The following is a 16,024-nucleotide window of genomic DNA, read 5'->3' on the forward strand; positions in this document are numbered from 1 at the left end:
CGCTACATCTGGTGGAGGTGGGTGGAGTCGTGCTGGAAGGATCAGGTTCTCCGACGTCGGGCGATGGTGCAACTGTTGGGGCCGAGATCCATGCGGCGGCTGGAATCTGAGTTTGGTTTTGGTGTTCGCTGCCCTGCAGCTTTTATCAGAGGGGGTTGGGTCGGGCTGAGACACAACCTTCCTCTGGTTCTTCGTGGGAACCGCCCCAAGGCTGGTGGGGTAGGTGGCGGCGCATTGAATCGAGCGGCCGGAACTGGGTCTGGGTTTCTCCGGCAAGGGATGGCGGAACAGGGGAGGTTAGGGTAGGTTTGGGTGCCCATAGAGGTTTTGGGTGCCCAACTGGTTCTGGGCTTCTTTTTGTTTGGGCCATTCAAGATGGGCCTTTGTTTGGCCTTATACTCTGTTTGGATCCGCATTTGGGACCCAGGAGACTTTTTCGGGACGCTGTTCCCTGCTATACTTTGGAATTGGAATTGCGGCAACTTAGGTAGAAGATTGTTCTCTACTTGACGTATTATTTTGCGTGGGGTGGGCAAGGTCGGTCACACTACCGGCGGTTATCTTGATAGAAGGTTACCCTCTATTAAACGTATTTATATGCGTGGAAGCATGGTCGGCCATACTATTGGAACCATTTTACACAGCCCGAACTCTGTTCTGGGCGTCATCAAATGCTTAATTGCATCCCTTCGTACCTATGTTAAGTTTTATTTCCGATGCTTTATTGCATCTAGTATTTCCCTTATTATTTTATATTTTGATGTAGTTTCTACATCTTTAAGTTGTAATTTTTCTTATGTTTATTATTAATAAAATGGTTGACTATTATTCTCAAAAAAAAAAATATATAGACTGAAACATATAAGACACAATTTATCGAAATAAAAAAGTTATGGACATTATATATATTCTCTCATGGAAGATGTTGATATAACACAAAAACAAATTAAAGCATGTTGCTTGGTGTGGTGCTTCTTCTTTCCACGAACTCATCTCCCTAGCGATTCCACAATTGTGGTGCCTCGATGAGCTATATTGTTTCATAACTACAAAACCATCTCCAATCCTAGATTCAAAGTCAATTTTTAATTTTGCACTTCCTTCGCCTTCCCCCTCTTTTCTCCTCCCCATTTCACTCACATATATACTAAACTTTCTCTTCCTTATCACAAAATGGCCTCGAAAACTGGCCTTGGAATGCCTAAGAGTTTTGTAACACCTTCAGCTGACTAAATTTTATTTTTATTACATTTCCAAAAAAAAAAAAAAGTTTTAGTTTTTGGGCCTTGAGCTTCATTACCCCCAAAAAAACAAAGGCCTCCAAAGCTCTTCACTCATATATACTCAAAAGAAACTGGCCAAGGCCCACAAGTACATGTCTCAATTTCAGACAATCACTTCACGACCCAGAACCAGAAGCAAAATAAAAGTCCAGAACAATAGCCATTAGCCAGGCTCGGGTCTAGCCTCTATTACACATTTACACACACACCTGCCTTGTCGTCATTGCTACCATTTTCCCGCCCCCCCAATTCCGCCTCTCTGGTCAAAACAAATTCTAGGGTTTAACAGACGCTAAAATTCGAACAGTCTCTTTTAGGGTTTTTTGACCCCCAACCAAAATGGACAATTACGACATATCGCCGGAGATTCTGAGAGAAGAGCCACACGGTCGCGTGTACAAAGCCACGTTCAAACCCACCGGCGAGACCGTCGTCATCAAGAAGATCCCGTCCGACGCTAACTTCCCGACGTACAATTTTGTTGGACATTTTGACCTATTGCTGATATATATGTAACATATTACTATAACGTATGTATTAATCCTAATAATAACATATATAATAAGCCCAACTGCCCAAGGGCTTGAAGCCATATACAGGAGGAGGGTTCGGAAGTAATTTACTTCCAAAATTAACAATTACTAGGGCTTGAAGAAATTGGCATTTAGACCTTTCTGAGCTAAATTCCATGCTGCTGCAACCACTAAAACAACACTCAAAACCAGTCCCAAGCATCCAAGTCCCACGTTAATACACCACATTAAACCTTTCGGCTTCGGTTTCTTGAGTGTGATCCACATGAAACACGGATAAGCATAAGCCATAGGCAACGTCAAACCTCCAATTAGAGGTGCCAGGCTTACAACGAACGGAAAGGTCACCGCTATAAAGAATACCCATCCTCCAAACAAAAAACGGAAAGCTACTCGGAGCCATCTTGCACACGGCTTGTTCTTCCTCGTAGTGTACTTCATCTCCAAGTTGTCAAAGGCTACCATGCCATAGATTTGAAATGTGCTTAAGCAGTGTATTATTACAAGAATGCAGATTACTCCCAGAACATACCTTGAGGTGTTATTGTGTCGAGGTAGTTGTGCAGCTGAGCTTAGTATTGCAGTTATTGCTAAAACTGATGAGGAGGGCACCTGCATAATCAAAAGACATGCTGTGATCAAATGCAAACGATATGAGTAGTGGAGTTACTTACTGAAAGGAGGAATTGGTATTACCTTGTTTCCATGTGCCCAAAATCCAGCTATGGCTAGAGGAAGCAAGCATATGGCAATGATAGCATACGATATAATCACCCCTCTCCACATTCGCTTATGAATTGGGTGTTTTGGCTCTGATGGCAATGTTCCCTGCATCAGTTGAAAAACGTTAGCCTTACATGGATGCATGGCAAACTCAAACAACTTCATGCATAGTAATTATTGTTGAAGAAAAAAGGATTTTTTTTTTTTTCCGACTCTATTCCATTTTTTTATTAGAGATTGTTTTTCAACTCCACTTAACTTCATGCTCACACTCCAGTTTTTAAAAGTGAGTACTAGTGTTAAGTTTGTTAAAATGTGGAGTGCTAAATCCTTGCTCTTTGATTAACTTAGTTCCCTATGTATTCTAATATTTAGACAAAAATAAGGATGTATTTTAATATCTGGACAAAAAAAAATGATGTATTTTAATATAGTAATATATGAAGGTACTTTTGTCATAATTACTGGGTGTACTTGACAAACCCTACTCTCTGGCATAAAAGTGTATAGATCAGATTGCCAGATGGATCAGCAACTTCATAGCCATATACAAAACTCTAATGATCTAACAGATGGAAAATCATTTCACAAAAAAGACTCACCTGTATTTCAAGAATGACGTTGTGACCTCTGAATGCCAAAAACACAATGCCAATCGCATTCAGTATCCGACCAAATCTATCCATATTAGACTCCATTTCTGGTGGATTGTATGATATACCATTAGGTCTGCCCTTGGCAATTGAAATAGACCAGATGACAGTGCAATATACAATTGCTGTGATAGAACCAATCAAAGAGACCCAAGCTATGGAGTTCAAGTTGGGAAACTGAGCCACAATAATAGCCATGATCATGAACACCAAGAAGCACTCTGTACCAGTCATTGGATGACAATAAGTAGTAGCCCCATCGTTACACACGGTTTTGAAGAAAAGCTCCATTGTTAGACCTCCTGCGATAATAAGTTGGACACAAGCACCATTTGATAGATAGATCATCGGGAACATTACTAGCAACTTCCCTAGTTTTTGACCTGAAAATTTGAAAAAGAAGATTGTCAAACTTTAGATAGTATAATGTCTATATATAGACACCTAGTTTTTTTTTAAAGGTATATAGACACCTATTTGGTTCATTATATTTTCTCCTTTGACATTATTAGCAAGTCCATTATCACTAATTACATCATAAATATATACATAATAAGCACACTCGTACTACGTACGATAGTCTAAATCAATAACCGACAATAAACAATAATGTTCATTTGTTCAGTAATTGAGTAAAAAAATTATATTCTCAGTTAATTACCATTGGATCCCCTTGGATCTAGTTCCAACGGTGAAAAGAATTAATATTAAGTTTGAGTTGTTTTATATTCTACCCTTAGATCTAATTGAGCAAAAAAAATTTACTCAATTACTGAGCAGGCGAACATCACTCCTAGAATTATTTGTCATTTTTTTGGGGTTATACGTGCTTAATTTAATTTACTGTCACAACTGATATATGTATCTAATCTTGCTTGATTCTTTATAGAAAAACTTATATGAGATACTAACCGAAGGCTCTAATAGCAAGTTGGAGGTATCTACTATAACGAGTTCCGGTATCTGATTCGTGGGATAGTACAAGGAGCCGTATAGTGTAGAGCTGCCATGCAAACGCTAGTAACAAGCATATACATCCCCATGCCCTGCAAACACATATGATGGACATTGTTATTAATTCGTTACATGATCGTTGTTATGTCATTACGTACATGGATCGATATATTTAACAAAGGATGTATAGAGTTAATATTATTTAGTTACCATCCAAGAGCGGCGAATGCAACGGGGAGTGAAAGAGCTTGAGTCCCAATTCCTGAACAAAGTAGATGAAACGTCACGGAATAGGTACTGCCATTCTTGGATTCTGTGAGAGGCAGCCAAGCATCCTGCTTATCGAGTTCACCACCTACGCCTACCGGATTTGTACCATCTTCGTTTGCACTGGAACTAATTGTCATGGGAATGACTAGAGCAGCGGACCGTGAGCTTGTACCCATGGCGGTGTTAAAGGAAGGGTCCATAGCTTGTGCTAAATGTAAATCTCCCATGTTGTTTGTTTCAATAACCACTTCTCCCATGACTGAAGTTTTTTTGCAGAGCAAGATTGTAAAACGCAAGCTTCGAAGTGATAGCTTGTACAAGAGAGAGAATTTTAGAGAGAAAATTGGTTTCTATCACTGAAGCAATAGTCGCATAAAATGTGAGGGTAAGCAGATGACTGACACGTGTAGATGAGCTGTAGGGTAGTAGCAAGATTATAGCACGCACAATTACCTAATTAGCTAACAAAGGTTTGTCCTAACAAATTCGAGAGCTGTAAGCCTGTACGAAATGGACTATTAACAATCCGGAAAAGAGGCCTATACTCTCAACACAAAGCTCGCGGGTATATATACCTTCGTGGTGTTGCATGACTTCAAACTTAATCACGTTTACTTGATAATCAAGCATACTGATACTGTTTCCTGCACTTCGAGTAGAGCAATCGAATTTGGTTACTGTCATTCACCTAGGCATATTAACTCGATCTATTCGGTTGATTATTACGCATTATCAAATGATCAACGAAGGCTTGCAAGAAGCTAGGTTGAAAGTGAGTAAAACTTTCAACTTTGCATGTTAGTATGAAGGGACCCATCATTTTAGTGTTTGACGTAATGCACCAATTGATCTTTATTAAAAGAATATAACTGCACCAGAATGTGCTGTGCTGGTCATTAAAAATGTATTAGTTAAATCTTACTGCTGACGGGGATGAAATCTGCTGTCCCCAAAAATACTGTGCCAAACCAGTCCCCATGCATTCATTGGTCCACAAAGAATAAAATATGGAACAAAAGATTAAGAAAATATTTTCTTAATCTTTATGGACCAATGAATGCATGGGGACAGGTTTGGCACAGTGTATTAGGGACAGCAGATTTCTTCCCCTGCTGACGAGCCGTTAGAGACATTTCAATTTAATATTCAAATTGTGATCTAAGCAGTGATTGATCTGTAGTCGATCATTACTTGTCGACAAGGTCTATCATTACTTCACTTCCTGTCGATTTCAAAAATGACTCCGTGCAAAATGAGGCAAAAAATGTACACATACCGTATAGAGGGGAATATGCGTTTATCACCTCTTCTAAAAGAGATTGATCAACTTTTGATTTCACAAATGGTATAATTGCATGATCTGTGAAGCAGCCAACATGTCGAATACGAAAATCCTAATTCAACACTATTTTCTAAACTCACAGCATCAGCTACGTACTGTAAATATAATATAAGGAAATGAAGGCTGTTCCAATGACCAACAGTAAGGTAGAGACTTGAATTTGTTAAGAATCTACCATGATATGAAAAGATTTAGATGTAAATGTAAATTATTTCCTACAAATTTTGTCAACTGTTTTAATTTATTTAATGTTAATGCTTAGCATCTAGATTATTTCATATCATAAATGGTAGATTGATTTACTATATATTTTGTAACATTCGGAGTTGTAATGATCAACAATATATCGATCAATTACTATTTTTACATTGTATCAGACTATCAGATCAAAATGCTTTTAGAACTAATTTATCAAAATATTTTCGACTAGTGTTGGAATTTCTTTGAAAAGCTTTTAACTTCTCCTTTTATTTATCATGGTTGCTGCTCATTCTACCATCCATAAACTTCAAGCAATTGCTCTCAATCTTACCGCTGAATAATATATGCCTACAAATTATGGCATTGGTAAATAGTAAAGGTGTTTTTGTCTCAAGCAAATGGTACAGGTTTACCACATTGCTCTTTTTTTCTTAATCATTGGATCATAGATAGCAGTGTAACAGACCATATTATACCAATTCCTAATTCTTTATCAAATCATGTTCCTACACCTTTGTTTCCTCCTGTCAAATTATCTAACTGTAGACATGCTCCCATTCATTCAATTGAGCATTTTTCTTTCAGTTCTAATCTTCGACTAAATGACGTGCTTTGTGCTCCAAGTTTAAAGTTAACCTTATCTCAGTAAGCAAGCTTACAAAATCTCTTAAATATTTCATCACTTTTTTTCCCGACTTGTGTCTTTTGCAGAACTTGGTTTCAAAGAAGATAATCTGTTTGGGTAGGGAGCATAATGGTCTCTATATCTCACTTCAAATTTAGCCACTAAACCATCAGATATTCCTTCTACTAATCATGCAGTCATTTATTCCACCTTGTGACATCGACATCTTGGTCGTCCTTCTCCAAATCGTTTGCACTAGCAACAATGCCCGCGCTTTGCCGCGGGATGTGAATTGTAACCATAATGTTTTTTCTTACTCCCTAAACTTTAAAAGGAAAGGATATAAATACGCAAGATCTACTACGCAAGTGTTGGTTTTGATCTTTCAAGTTTGATTTCGCCTTTCCTACAACAATTTGTATAGATAATTGATGCATTTGAAGTTGATCTTTTAATAGCTTCTCCAAGCCAAAAGCATGCATCACAATGGTTACATGAGTACACATTATCCCCTGAGTCTTCGTATTTCACAGTTAACCCTACAACCAAAAATTTCTCATTCATTATAACTTTTCACGTGATTTTCTTCATTTTTTTGAAACTTATAATTAAAAGAGACTTCATAAGAATTACCTTGTCTGTTTTGTTGATATGACGCTTGATCAAATAGTCGCGAACGTTGATCTATCAATAAAAAAAATAAAAAAATTTAAATCTTTAAATCAAACTCAAAACAATTAATCTTTAAATCTACCGAATAGATGACAAAGTAACAATAGACTAACAATCTAAAATCAAAATTGTATGCACTTGACTGAACGCTATTCCAAATTTTGGGTTTGAGAGTGAACCATTAAAAAAAAACCATTACATCTGAATCATTTACCATTCATAAAACTTTTTTAACCAACCAAACATGCTATGAAAATCCAGTGTGTTCTGAATCAATGTGTAACTAATTATGTTTTGATGACGTTTTCAAACAGAGTCAACTCAATGAAGAAGAATTTTTGACAGAAGAATTTTATTTTGAAAGTTGACTTAAGACATTCATCCCTACGAATTCAAATGTTCATTTTTATAAACTCCACTATTGGATGTTGGAACTACTGAATGCTTGCCAAAGTTTTATGCCAAAAACATACAACAAACATAATCTTTACTTAACATGTTTAAGCATTCAACATAGTCCCAAAATGTAAAATCATTGACAGCATTAAATCATTTTTTAACCACCAAAAGAAGAAATGATATAAGAAGACGTCATCATGAGAAGCATTGTTAAGTATTTCAATCAACTATTTTCCATGATGATCATATAAAAAAATTACCATTTTAAATCATAAATAGATCTTCGTTTATACCTTGAACACTATTTTCAGCATTACCTCTGAATTTGGTCTCACTCTGACATTGATTATCTTTTTCATCAATCTATCTGCAAAACACTGACATAAAAAAATCATATAATATGAATTAATTTATATTAACATGCATAAATACCAATGTTTAACAAAGCATAAAAGCTATACTTACTTCTTTTCAATCTCTTTGATTTAACATGACTGCATTCAGTTTTTCCTTCATTAATTCTCTTAGTAATAGGTCGTTTTAACAACCTTTTCTTTCCTCTGTTGGCATCCTTAGTTGTTATTCCTGTAACTCCACATATAATTGAATATCATAATAAAAACTTAATTTGAATAATAAATAAATTAAATATTCAGTTATAAACAGTATTTCATTTATACCTTGAGCAGCTTTTTGATCATCATTTTCTACTTGCATTTCATTCTGACATTCAATAGATCCTTGAGCAATTTCTGGATGAAGCACTGTAACCAACAATGAAATAACATGACTTAATTTACACTTCCAAATAGAGCCACTATAATTTAAACTTCTTCATTACCATCTATCTATTTACTTACAAAAACTAATATGTAAAATGAAAAACAAACCATTAAAAATAAATAAATAAGTAAATAAATAATAATAATAATAATAAAATAAATAAATAATAAAAAGAAAAATAAAAACATAAACACTGAATAAATAATAAATATGTAAAATTGATTCATACGACTATCCCTACAAATTTCAAATGTTCACTGTCCACTATTTGATATTGGAGCCACTGAATACTTGCTAAATTTTTGTGCCAAAAACATAGAACACACACAATCCTTATCTAACATCTTTAAACATTCAACTTAGTCTGAAAAATGTATAATCATTCACAACATCAAATTATTTTTTAACAATCAAAAGAACAACCAATATAAGAAAACCCTACCATGAAAAATATTTTTAAATGTTTGAATGAACTATTTTCGATCATGATCATATAAAAAATACACCTTTTTCAATTATAAAACTATTTTCGATCATGATCATTTAAAAATTACACCTTTTTCAATTATAAATGAAATCTTCATTTATACTTTGACTATTTTCAGCATCACTTCTAAGTTCGGTCTCACTTTGACAATGATTATTTTCTTCATTAATTTCTGGGCAAAACACTGTAACAAAAAAAATAAAAATAAAAAATAAAATAAAATCAAACAATATGACTTAATTTATATATAAATGCATAAATTCCAATATTTAATAAAGCATAAAAACTATACTTACTTCTTTTCAATCTCTTTGATCTAACATAACTACGTTCAGTTTTTCCTTGATTAACTCTCTTAGTAGTGGATTCTTTTGACAATCTTTTTTTTCCTTTCTTGGCATCCTTAGCTGCCATTCCTGCAACTCCACATATATTCGAATTAACATTTTAAATCACTATATATGTTCATGCATAATAATAGATCATTGAACTTCAACATAAACACCACATGCTACTAAAATAACCGGAATTATACATAAAGACCACAGAACACTGATTCAGTATATTGCAACACAAAATATGAAATTCTGAATTACAAAACTCATATGTTCTATTTGAGTCCTATATAAAAAAAAAATGGCAATCCTTTCTCAATAGCTTTATCAAACAATCTCTGGAGATAACACAATGTTATTTAACAACCATGAAACATTCCGTGTCCGAGTTACAGATTAATACTAAGAAATGAAAGTGTTTAATAAGGGCACCAAATTCCATACCTCAGCCTTCACACAGTTCATAACTCTCAAGTAACTTCCTCTACTAATTTATAAATCAAGCATCACAGAAATAAATACAAACCAATACATATGCTCTAAATTAAAGAACTACAATATACAGTGGTTTTAAAACAATTGTTCCACCAAGAAAATAGACCTAATAATCAAGGAAAGTCTTTAAACTCTCATAGATGAAGAGAAAATAAAGACTAACAACATAAAAACTTAAAATCATGATTGCTGATCTTCCAAACTTTATTATGTGGCAGCCATTAAGCTCAATCGAATTTCAACAAATTACTTTATCAATATTGGCTCCAAAAACTAACAGCAATAAATACCCACCACACATACAAAGTAGCCCAAAAAGTTTCCATCTTTACCTAAATTTCAATATGGCAATCTAAACTCAATTTAAACAATGAATAAATTAAATATTTATGGATAAAACTTCATTTATACCTTCAGCAGCGCTTTCATCATCACCCTTCAATTGCATTTCATTCCGACATTCATTAGATCCTCCAACAATTTCTGGATGAAACACTGTGACCAATGATGAAACAATATGATTTAATTTACACTTCCACAGATACAATTATTTTTCTTCCCATTACTTATAAATATCAATGTTTCAGAAAGCATAAAAGCCATACTCACTTCTTTTCAATCTCTTTGATCTGACATGACCATATTCAGATTTTTCTTGATCAATTCTCTCACCGGTAGATGGTTCTAAGAACCTCTTTATCCCTCTCTTGGCATTTTCAGCTGCAATCTTTGTATTCACAGATGTAATCCAATTAAAATTTTACATCATAATAATCCTCACTCACTATAATTTATCAATCAATACACATATAGGAACGTAGGACAATTGTAAAAAGCGATTGCTTAGATAAACTGATAGACATATATGCAGCTAAATATGTACAAATCCAACATTCACTCATATACAGCGATCACCAAATAACAACAAAAAATCAAAACCTCAACGAAAACCACCCATTGAAAACCACAGAACAACACCCAAACACATGGAAACCAAAATCAATACCCATAGAAACCATCATCAATTAAAACCCAAGCACAACCAAAATCACCCATTCAAAACCACAAAACTACACATATTGATAGAACGCCATCTCCCATTACACACCTCTTTCCTTCTTCTTTTGATTCCAAGAACGGAAGATCTACTATTGCAAGACTTCCTATCGCTTTCGTCTGTCCGGTCTTTCTTTCAATCACAACAACAACGCAAGATCTACTACTGCAAGTGTTCCTATCATTCAGCGAGAGAGCGAAAAAACCCGAGAACCTTCTGGAGTTCTAGCATTCTACTGTCGGCGGGTGTTTATAACAGACTGAATGGCAGGTATGTAACTTAAGAAAAAATTAAGGGCAAAATAGTCATTTACTTCGGGCTCGAATGAACAGTTGCCCCGCGAATGAACAGTCCACGCGCTTTAGATTATAGATAATTTGTTAGCCCAAACAATTCTCGGTGTTCCTTGTAGACTACACTACAAAAAATAATTGCAATGGCCACCCCAGTTAGCGTCGGCGCAAAAATGCCGTAGCTAATGGTCCTAGATTTGCTACAGGAAACAAGGCGTCGCAAAAAAAAAAAATTTGCGACGGCAAATTAAGGGGAGCCGTAGCATAAAAATTAAAAATTTTGCGACGGCAAAAGAGAGCCGTAGCATGAAAATGGTTAAATGGCAACGGCATTAAAAATGCCGTAGCAAAATTTTTCCTAATACTTGCTTCGCTGCAATTGCCGTAGCCTTTATTTACAAACTTAACCTAGCTCTAAGGCGCCAAGAGACGAAAATTAGGCGCGTCTAGATTTTAGTTCCCTGTGAACTAAACACAAACTCCCCTGAGATCTGAAACCTAAACACAAACTCTCTTCTTTTCTTTCTGGCTGGGCGGATTTAGGCCTTTTTTTTTTTTTTAAGCTCTTTTCTTTTGATCGCAAAACAGATCGATTCATTCGATCCCCAAAACCAGCAAAACAGACCCAAGCGACCGCAGCTCTTCACCCTTCACCATCCCCCAAGCCATCGCAGCTCCACCGCAGCGCTTCGCTCGTCGCCCTCCCCCAAGCCACCGCAGAACAGATCGATTCATTCGATCCCCAAAACCAGCAAAACAGACCCAGCCACCGCAGCTCTTCGCTCTTCGCCCTCCCCCAAGCCACCGCAGAACAGATCGATTCATTCGATCCCCAAAACCAGCAAAACAGACCCAAGCCACTGCAGCTCTTCGCTCTTCGCCCTCCCCCAAGCCACCGCAGGTCTTCGCTCTTCGTACTCCCCCAAGCCACCGCAGCTCTTCGGCCTTCGCCTTCCCCCAAACCACCACAGCTCCACCACAGGTCTTCGCTCTCCGCCCTCCCCCAAGCCACCGCAGCTCCACCGCGTCTCTGCCTCAGACTCCCTCTGCTCCGTGCCTTTGCCTCGAAACGGTAAGTTCTAATTTCTAAACTTCAACCGCAATGAATCTTCAGTCTGCTAAAATCAATCCCAAAACCATGTCATTGCTTGATACCCTTTGAAACCATGATGATCTTCTGTACAAAGGAAACTAATTTCATTGTAAAGATTCTACCTTTAATTCATTTTCTTACAAATTCCATTCAAATCGACGGAAATTTCGATACGATTGGAAGTTTGAATTTGTATTTCATTATTTTGGTTTGTGGGTAGTTGGGTACTGACTACTGAATCTGCTGATCTATTTTGGATACATGAATTGGTGTTGATTGTTGAAACATTGATTATTGGTGTTGATGTTGATTATTCTTCAGTTCTTCGCATTGTTCTTCTGTTTGAAGAGAAGAATTAACTGTTGATTGTTAATTAATTAATTACTAATTATGCTTTTACTTCTAAGTTTACTGTGAATGTGTGATTGTGTGATTTAGTCTTGATTGAGTGAAATTCCTTCAATTATTCATGTTACTGCATTGAGTGCATTCTGTTAATGAATAATGACTAAATTAACAGGTGCAGCAGAAAGTTGAATTGAATCATTCTTGTTGTTATATGTGTGTGTGTGCTCAAGTCTTATATATATGTTTCTTCTTTGAACTAGCTTTCAATCTTCAGACATAATTATACACTCTCTTCCTTGAGAAGAATCAGTGCTGGGGATCAATCCCTGGTGAGAAGAATCTGAAGACTGAAACCAGATCTTTCCGAACCAAAAGAAAACCCCCAAAGCCTTCTCTCTCAGCCTCTCTCACATCTAGCCCTAACTCGCTCTTCGTTGGTATGAAATTTCAACCCTTTCAAACTTTAATTGATACGTTTGATTTGCAATTCGCAGTTTTCAACGGAGGAAGATGAACAAAATCTCGACAATTAATTCTTCCTGCTCTAATTTTCTCTCCTGGGCCATTTGATTATATGGCTTTGAAAGTGGGTATCTTAGTTTTGCATCATGGATTGAGATAAGCATACAAAATCAGGTATCTGATGATGTGTTAGAAAATTAATTTCTGCTTTCCAGTCGGTTTTGGATTTGGTTCATATATCCAGTGCTCCATAGACATCTCTGTGACGCTAGTTTGTATGTCTTTCTACAGCCAAGTGAACGTACTACTTATGCAGATAGTGAAGCTGCATATAAGTGTCTCAAAGAGAGATATGAGACCAAGCAGGAGGACATAATCCTCTATGGTCAATCTGTCGGAAGTGGCCGTATTTGCTGCCCGTTTGCCTCGACTAAGAGCAATTGTGCTGCATAGTCTGATATTAGAAGATAATCGAGCTGGTGAGCGAGTCACTGTTGATTCAAGGAAGAAAAATCCTGCTGATTTTGCTTTGGAAGGTAGTGTCTTGAACTCAAGTAACTGATGGTAGCTATTGGTTATGCTCTCTTATTTTTGTTTATTAGTTCAACTGCAGAAGTTATGTTACAGTCGATCTGCAAAGGAAGGTGAACCCTTCTGGGACAGTCCATGGGCACTGGAAGACCTGGTTGGCATATCGAGTGCAGTGCCATGAGTACTGCTTATCTGGGTTACTCTTTTGACATACATGGTGGAGGGATGGACCTTCTGTTTCCCCCACATGAGAATGAAATTGCTCAGAGTTGTGCTGCTTGTAAACAAAGTTATATAAGCTACTGGATACACAATGGTTTTGTCACTATAGACTCTGAACAAATGTTCAAATCGCTATGGAACTTTTTTACAATTTGACAGGTACAAGTGGTCACAATTTTTTCTTCTAAATTGTTGGGAACCATCATTCTAATGGTTGAGTATCTAGCTTTAGAGTCAAATCCTTGTCTGATTTAATGCTTACGTTATAAATATTTGATATTTCAGGTAAAGTGACTCGGTTACCAGCTCGATTATCCTCTATGTATTCTGTGAAGTGCATTTGTTGGTTTGATATCCGCATGGTGATGTCCTTTAGCTGATGAGTATTATCAAATTACTTTATCTAGATAATATTGAAGCCTGTGTATGTGTCCCTAACCTGATTTTTATTTAATGTGCAGAACATTGATAAATTCCCTCTGGTGAAATATCCTGTGCTGGTAATACATGTAAGTACTTGGATATGTTATTCTGCATTTTCTTCTATTGTTGACTGCTCAATATAGGGAACTTGTGATTGTTTCTGAACATGTTATTCTTCTAATACAGAGAAATTGTTTTTGCAGGGTTATGTGAACAATTTGATGCAAGGGATAAGTAACAGCAGTCAATGGAGGAGGTTGTGTAAATTGTTCAGCAGCATTGGGAGTCAGTACAAATCGTCTCGGACAGGAAATCTGTGGCTAAAGACCAATAGGTACAAGAATCTGTCCCTAATACCATCAATGGCCATGAAATTATGGCTGTGGCCATAGGGCATATTTCTAGTAGTGATTGGCACCCATAACCCTTCTTTTCGAATTAAGCTCTTAATATCTTATAGCAGCTGTATGCATCTGTTGGTTGTGTAATTTTGCTAATGGTTCTGCTTCTTCTGTTGTTTTTCTCCTCCTGTAGATTTGAGTAATGTTTTTGTTGATTTTTAACTTTCGTATTGGCCTTTCTCAAAATTAGAGTCTGTTATTCTCCATTTAACTAATTTGGTTTCCCAAATTGCACAGTTTTTTTCTTTTTCATGTCGATGGGCTAATGTCTGTATAATCTCTTTTTTTAATACGTTGTCCATGGGCTATTGTAACTCCTTAATTGTAATACTTTGGTTCAAGTTTAGTGGTTGATTCTATTATAATTGTACTTTTTCTGTTTTCTGTGTGGTGATTAAGCATTTCTTCTTTCCTTTTTTTTTTTTTTTTTTTTGGGGGTTCCTGAACAGGGTAGTGGTAAACAATTCTGGTGTGGAAGAAAACAAGGAAAAGACAATGGTTTTCTAAAGCTTGACTTGTACGAGAATTCTGTTATCTAAAGTTGGGTTACTGCATATTTACCTTGCTAGCAATCTAATTTCATGGTATATTCAGCTTTGACAAGAATTGTTTAGTTTAATATGCTTCCCTATATAGATCATATGTTGGTTTTGTATAAAGGTCTCTAAAAGGTCTTTTTAGTGGGATGTTTTTCCTTGTTTAAGTATGTCACTTTTGTTAGTTCTATATGTGTATAGTAGGCAAGGGGATCATAATGTTTTATTATGATCATATATGTCCTCAGTCCTACAATTGTTCTATTATTTGATATGTTTTCCCTTTGCTGTTATTTTATCAATGATGAATATACATACTAGTATCAACTTGTAAAAGAAACACTAGCTTTGATGACACTTGGTTTGAAATTTCCTCTCATATTGCCATTCTCCTTGTAATATGATTATAAAAAATGATGCAACCTGCGAATCTGCGTGTTTGGTTATTGGAATTGGGTTATGGTGTGACATTGAAAAAGGGTGATATGCAAAGCCATACATGATATATTTAATTTTTTTTTTTTTGATGTCTTAGGTTCCAGATGCAACTAGTGACCATGAAATTTGGAGAGAGTCTGTAGGAGAAGAAAGGAATCCAGATTCAAGCAGTGATAGAGCAATGGGCTGAGTTTCAATATGTTATTGCATATTTTTGTTAAGTGTTACTCTTAGTTGTCTTCATTAGGAACTTGATTTTGGGCATATATAACTTAATTTGTACTTCTTCTAATTACCTATACTGACACTGCAACAATTTAATTACATTGCAATGAAATAGATGAGCTAATGAACAATATATGTGTTGTGTATTCATGATATTTTTATCCCATTTTTGGATATTGCAAAAATATAGGTTTTGTTAAAAAAAAAAAACTATTGGTTGGCTACTAACATCAGTGAATT

At 36.0% G+C, this 16,024-nt stretch overlaps 2 protein-coding genes across 3 annotated transcripts; both read right to left on the bottom strand.

Annotated features, from left to right (window-relative positions):
* Positions 1–1,894: 1,894 nt before the first annotated feature.
* LOC133741271 (lysine histidine transporter-like 8) lies at positions 1,895–4,680 on the bottom strand. Its single transcript, XM_062169202.1, has 5 exons — positions 4,357–4,680; positions 4,105–4,238; positions 3,142–3,575; positions 2,513–2,644; positions 1,895–2,428 (listed from the first exon to the last, which is right to left on the bottom strand). The coding sequence occupies exons 1-5, from the start codon at positions 4,671–4,673 to the stop codon at positions 1,925–1,927; spliced, it is 1,521 nt and encodes a 506-aa protein (XP_062025186.1). The 5' UTR covers positions 4,674–4,680; the 3' UTR covers positions 1,895–1,924.
* A 2,191-nt stretch (positions 4,681–6,871) lies between these two features.
* LOC133740811 (uncharacterized) lies at positions 6,872–11,011 on the bottom strand. Of its 2 annotated transcripts, none has more exons than XM_062168753.1 (8): positions 10,365–11,011; positions 10,167–10,250; positions 9,222–9,341; positions 8,336–8,419; positions 8,121–8,240; positions 7,973–8,032; positions 7,218–7,268; positions 6,872–7,123 (listed from the first exon to the last, which is right to left on the bottom strand). In XM_062168753.1, coding segments are annotated over exons 1-6 (423 nt in total). In that variant the 5' UTR covers positions 10,366–11,011; the 3' UTR covers positions 6,872–7,123; positions 7,218–7,268; positions 7,973–8,018. The 2 variants fall into 2 exon arrangements, with proteins under 2 accessions (XP_062024737.1, XP_062024736.1); XM_062168752.1 differs by having other exon boundaries at positions 6,881–7,123; positions 7,949–8,032; positions 10,365–10,628.
* Positions 11,012–16,024: the final 5,013 nt, after the last annotated feature.

Source organism: Rosa rugosa, chromosome 3, assembly GCF_958449725.1.
Source record: "Rosa rugosa chromosome 3, drRosRugo1.1, whole genome shotgun sequence".
Taxonomy (NCBI): Eukaryota; Viridiplantae; Streptophyta; class Magnoliopsida; order Rosales; family Rosaceae; genus Rosa; species Rosa rugosa.